Source organism: Leiobunum rupestre, chromosome 1, assembly GCF_980474605.1.
Source record: "Leiobunum rupestre chromosome 1, qqLeiRupe1.1.hap1, whole genome shotgun sequence".
NCBI classification, from domain to species: Eukaryota; Metazoa; Arthropoda; class Arachnida; order Opiliones; family Sclerosomatidae; genus Leiobunum; species Leiobunum rupestre.
The window spans coordinates 32146474-32152407 of NC_143384.1; the positions used below are offsets into that span (position 1 = coordinate 32146474).

The 5934-nt window shown below is 35.4% G+C and overlaps 1 protein-coding gene across 3 annotated transcripts; it reads right to left on the reverse strand.

The window, feature by feature from the left end:
- Positions 1-1211: 1211 nt before the first annotated feature.
- GTPBP1 (GTP-binding protein 1) lies at positions 1212-4728 on the reverse strand. 3 transcript variants are annotated; one of them, XM_090178791.1, is made up of 10 exons: positions 4646-4711; positions 4514-4573; positions 4031-4195; positions 3677-3966; positions 3264-3612; positions 2969-3207; positions 2760-2904; positions 2521-2703; positions 2231-2366; positions 1212-2171 (listed from the first exon to the last, which is right to left on the reverse strand). In XM_090178791.1, the coding sequence occupies exons 3-10, from the start codon at positions 4145-4147 to the stop codon at positions 1792-1794; spliced, it is 1839 nt and encodes a 612-aa protein (XP_090034917.1). In that variant the 5' UTR covers positions 4148-4195; positions 4514-4573; positions 4646-4711; the 3' UTR covers positions 1212-1791. The 3 variants fall into 3 exon arrangements, with proteins under 3 accessions (XP_090034917.1, XP_090034911.1, XP_090034925.1); XM_090178785.1 differs by having other exon boundaries at positions 4514-4728; XM_090178799.1 differs by lacking the exons at positions 4514-4573; positions 4646-4711 and adding an exon at positions 4339-4492.
- Between the last annotated feature and the right edge of the window lie 1206 nt (positions 4729-5934).

Genomic DNA, 5934 nt, shown 5'->3' on the forward strand with positions numbered 1-5934 from the left:
TTGAATTTATTAACATCCCACAGAAACCAAAGGTAAAGTTAACTCAAAATGAAATACACAACAAAAATACTACGCATAACTACACAGGTTATATTTTACATCTCTTAATTTGTAAAGAGCCGCAATTAAATAAACAATTACTTAGCTATAGTCAAGTAACATTTGCTATCTTGACATTAATTAATATAATTATCTTCTTTCAAAACTGTACACTGTACAATATTATTCTTCAAAATGAAAGTAACATTTTAATGTGAAAAAATTAATTTAGTCATGAAGAGATTTATATGAGCTCCAATTTTGTATTTCTTTAAACGGTTTAAAAACTTTTTCCACACAAAAATAGTTTTAAAAGCTGTGCGTTGTGTATTATCGCTCATTTGTTACATACACCCACATTCCAACTATGGTAATACAAATCCTCGACTTTGGTTGAGAAAACAGCGTTGACTAACATTTAAACATTACAAAAATGTTTCTCTGTAACTAATCCAATGAAGATACATTGTTTCAAATAATAAACCAATTAATCTTATTTATATTTTAATACTGAAAATGTCATTAAATTTTTTATAAAGGTCAAGACTTAAAAATAGTCCATTAAAATTTAATGGCTTGTCACGGTCATTATCTGTAAATATCATACAAATTACACTTATCTAAGTATATTTCAAAATGTTGTCGAATTTTAAAATTGATATATGTTGTAAAACTAAATCCGTAGTAAAATAAACTAATTTGACATTGTGAAAGAATTCACAAATTGTTTTAATAATAATAATCACCTTAGGCTCAAGTCATCTAGCGACTTTTAATACCTTAAACAGGTTGCGGGGTTACAATGAGTAGGAGGGTGGTGGCAAGTCCTTCATGCGACGCAAGCCAACAGCTCCCTACACTCACTACTACAATTAACCTAAACAAGTTTTTATGGGAAGGGGAAACCGAAGAAAACTCCTTTAACCAGTAAAATAAGAGGGATAGAATTTTTTTTTGTATCAGCATAGTTAGGCCACTTCCTGCGACATTAAGATGTAAATTGAAATTTCATTCACCAGAAGTGTTTGACGCAAAAGCAATCCTGTCCCGTTTTAACACCTCATTGTAACTAGTTTCTACTCCTCTTTTCATACAAATTTTAAACCTCAAATAAAAATTTATCTTACAGCGTTGTCTACATAATTAACGTAGGCAACGCTTATGGCTTCATATTTTTAATTTAATTTTTGAAAGAAATACTTTATCTAATTTCAAATCGAATTTATTTAAAAATAAAATGATGGTTCTGTGATGGATTAATTAAACACAGGAATATCACATACAAGAAAAATGCACGAACAACTGCCATTATCCCTCTATTGGTGAAAGTCGACTAAACATATTGCCGGAAAAAAAAGATAGGAAGGATACTAACAGCTGCCGTTTATGCTAAAATGGGCTATTGAAAAGAATCGGTATATTCCTGTGTTTAAATAATCCAGGGTTTCGCACAATTAATCTATTAATAATCTGATTAAAAGTGGTAGTTCAGTTTTATACACTAGATACATTTTAGCGAACAAAATGATTAATTTATATATGAAAATTATTCTTCATATTTATGAGATATAACTTTCTCTTAAAACAAAAGGTAAAGTAGCAAACAATATAAACTTTGCTACCCCTTGCTTCGTGCGGGTTAACTTTGAATCTGAGAAAACTATTCAAAACTAAAAAAACAAGGCAAATTAGACATTTACTATTTGAAACACTATTTTCATAGATCATTTGCTTTGTACATATTTCTCCAAATCAAACTGCCGTGATGTGACGATTATTACGATGGTGTCCTCTGTTTCGGCTGTACTTCTGCTGTCCATCTACTTCTTTCTTCGAAACACCTTCGGCGGGTAGTGTTACACTCATGCCTGCTGCGATTGGGGTTGAGATTGGTCGCATTTTATTAGGCTTCGATCTCGCAGCTTGAATCACAGATTGATGGTTGGGTATCATGCGTACGACAGTCCCTACAGCTTTCGTCCTTCCTTCTCTGAACACCATTCTCATGCCAGGACGCAGGTATTCTGGATTTTTGATGAATCGGAAGTGAACAACAGCTTTATCTCCCGTTCGTAGGCAGTCTTTGGACATCATTAATATGGCCGCGGTCTGCCTGACACTCCCACAGTGAACTATTTCAATTTTATAGATTTAATAGTATATCGAAGGTTTGTCTTTGTTTTAGACATACCCATAGCTTGATAACGAGGACTTATTGTCGTTGGATGATGCAAAACTAAAATTTCCCCTTCAAACTCCCAATACGCAACAGGATTGGCCTCGGGTGAAACCATTACCATGCCCTTACGAATTTCTGATCGTTTAATCTGAAACAGAAGAATTAAGCAGATAACTTAGATAAGTATCTCAGCGGAAAAGATGAGTTCTATTTGGTTAGTTTCGATACAACACGAGCCAAGCAAAAACCGAAAGCATACTTGTCCGAATATGGTTACAAACCCCTTAAAACAAATTAAATACCTTCTTCAAAGAAAAGGATGCTGTTTGCCCACTATGCACTTCCTTCACAGGCATTCGTTTACGATGTATAGATTTTATGGCCACTGGTTGAAAATGACCGATGAGATCAGGTCCTAATAATAGCGTATCGTTTAACCTAATAACCCCTTTCAATGTTGTCCCAGATACAACTGTACCAACACCCTAAAAAAAAAGGCTTTAAAGATCACATCTCGCACAAACGTTTTAATAAAACATACAGGCACTGAGTAAGTATCATCAATTTGAAACTCGGCTAGCTCCGAATCCAAATTGGGCATTCGCGTTGTCAGAAGATTCATGAACATTTTCAACAGAGCCAAATTTAGACCAGTCACGTTTGAAACTTGAAATATTGGACATAACCTACAAAGTTTGCATGAAAGTTAAATTTAAACATTTGGAAGATTGAAAACCAAGTTTCACAGACCTTTCACTGACAAAATTGGTTGCTGATACTATTACATCATCCTCCGAATGAACAATGACAGGAATTTTGCGGCAACCAGGAGATTTGAGAATTCTAACTAACAACTTCATTGTGTCATCTAGGACATTTGGAGGACACATGTCCACTTTAGTCACTACGACAAATACAGGTACGCAAAGCGCTAATGCAAGACCCAAGTGCTCTTTAGTCATACCTATAACACCAGCATTAGCCCCCACCTGTGAAATTTAGCTTTTTAGCATCAGAACCAATCATTTTGAGCTGCTAGAATTACCATTAACATTGTAAAATCAGGTACATGTCCCGTCATGCCAAAGATGGTGGTTTTTAAGTACCTCTCATGACCCGCTAAATCAATGAACGTGATAACTTTTGAAGATGCCTCACAGATTTTCACCCAGTCAAGCTGTCCACCATGGCTATCAGGTTTATTAACAACATTCCCACAACTATCAAATCCTAGAATATCATTTCCAACACTGGACGTACGTCCTGATTCCATTTCATGCTTATGACGAAATAATTTCTGCCGAGCGTGTCCACGTCCATTATCGAGCTCTCCATGTGTCAATACCCCCAATAAGGTACTTTTCCCAGCATCTACATTCCCTACAACTGCGACTCTGTCATAACAATTGTTGGTCATTGCTAATGCTTAATTTCTATAACATTAAAAAAAAATTGTACCTGACTTCAGAGAAGTCATGCTCTTCAGCTTTACGTCTAATTAGATATTCAGCAACTAGACCCATCTCTCCTTTACGTTTTCGTAATAGAACGCAATGGGCCCCTAATGTTGTTGCTATACTTTGTAAAGTGGCCTCTGAAGCTTCCAATTCCTCTTCCGATAAGCCCTCAGATTCATTTTCTCCTGTTCCTAAGACGTAAATTACTTCACCATGCCCTAACTCTATCCTGCTTTGAAGATTGCGTAGTAGAAGATCGTACTGATCTTCGGATGGACTTACTAGGCAATTCTATTAGTATACATTAAATAAATTAGCATCAAAACTAACTTAAATCAATTGCATTGAAAAATACCTTATTGCTAATATCAGGAGTTGAGTCTAAATCTTCTGAATGCCCATTTTTATATGGAAGAAACAGATCTACAACCGACTTTGCTGTAGTCGGAGTTTGATCAATTACTGCTGCCATTTGAAACTTTTACTTTATAATTCACTGGCAAAAATCAATATCCATTCCCTAGAAAGAATTTGAAAAATTGCGGGTTTTTAATTATTTCCAATAGCAATAATATTGACATTCAATATTCAAGGTCAAAAGATTATCTGTCAAATTACGATGATACTTAAAAATTTCTTAACATTTAACAGCGCAAATATTACCATATGTTTTTCTCTTTGCAGACACGTACGCGTTAAGTTTTAAAAACTAACCCATTGATATTATTACTATGTTTTTCCTTTTATATTTCTATTTTTAGCTAACCCAAAAACCATAAACGTAAATTTAAGACTTGGATTCATTGACGTCTGCTCTTTAAAACTTCAAACGACTTACTGGTCAGCCCAACAATGTATAAAGAGATCACGCAAAAGCCTGATGAAATAGTTGATAAATCTTGCACAAAATGTGGAAATACCCTTTTGTTTGGTAATTTTATTATGCAATTATTGATAAAATATATTATACAAAGTCGTTAAGCCCTAACAACACGAACACAGATGTTTCCTGCGCCGACGACGGTAAACGTCACGACCAGCCTGTCAGTTCGTAATGAAAAAAATTTCCTGATTCAAGGGAAAGTTTTGAATCAAGAGAAAACCATAGAAATCTCATAGGTTACCTATGAGATTTCTATGGAGAAACCTTTCCGTAAAAGTCAGAAAGACCGATAGGGAGGTGCACCCATGGACTAATTAATGTGTATACATTAATTAGTCCATGGTGCACCATTGCAGGTGTAAAATTATAAAGGTAATCGAGCGAAGGTAATACCTTAGCTCAATTATTTTTATCGTTAAAATTCTGGAATACTAAGGTTCCTATATGTTAGAAGGATAGGTAGCCCTCCGGCCAGCCCGTCCCCTGTAGCACATGAAGTCGTTTTAGGGTCGGGGTACGGTCGAAAAGTCGCTTTATAGTCGACTACCAAATGCTGACCTAAAAACGTCCGAACGTTTTTCGACACTAAAACCGTAAATCCTTTTTGGGACTATTTATGGTCGGAATGCCGACCATTATCTGACTTAAAATAGACCTTACATTTAATTATTACCCCTGTGGCACAAAGGGTCGCGCTTTGCCAATTAGTCGCTCAAAACTGTGAAACTTTGGCAATTTAATAAAACAAATCAAAATATTTTTTAAAATAACTTCCTTTCTGTATTATATTTTTTTGAAAAAGATTATATATTCAATCTGAGAATATTTCCTTATTAAAAATCTCTCAGCTCAAGTAGGTTACATTCGTATAGCTAAATATGTTAGGCTAACATATTATTAATGAAGATTTATTCATTACTCTTACTAAGCCCCAAGAAACTCTAGAACTCTGCACTCTAGATTCAAAAGCTTTCCGATTGACGGAAATAAATTCATTGTTTCACTCCCGTTCATGGGACTCGACCAACTACATACATGTATATAGCTATATTTAGGGTTTTAATTGGTAATTTTCCGTCACTTAAATATCAAAAAGTTAGTCGTTTCGACGTAATTATACAGTACATTCTAAGTTGGGATGACGTCGTTTCGGAGTCGGTTTTTAGGTCTTTTAAAAGGCGGTAAAGAGTCGACGTTTTGTAGGCGGCCGACCCTTTTACCCCTAGGACATTTGGACCCTAAATCCAAAGGCCGGCCGACCGTTGGCTGACTTTAGTGTTTAGTACCTTTTGCCGACGTCGGCTGGACTCTAATTTGCTACAGGGGGTGTTTTCAAAACGCCGGCAGCGCCGTCAATACCAAGAGAGCCTCTAAAC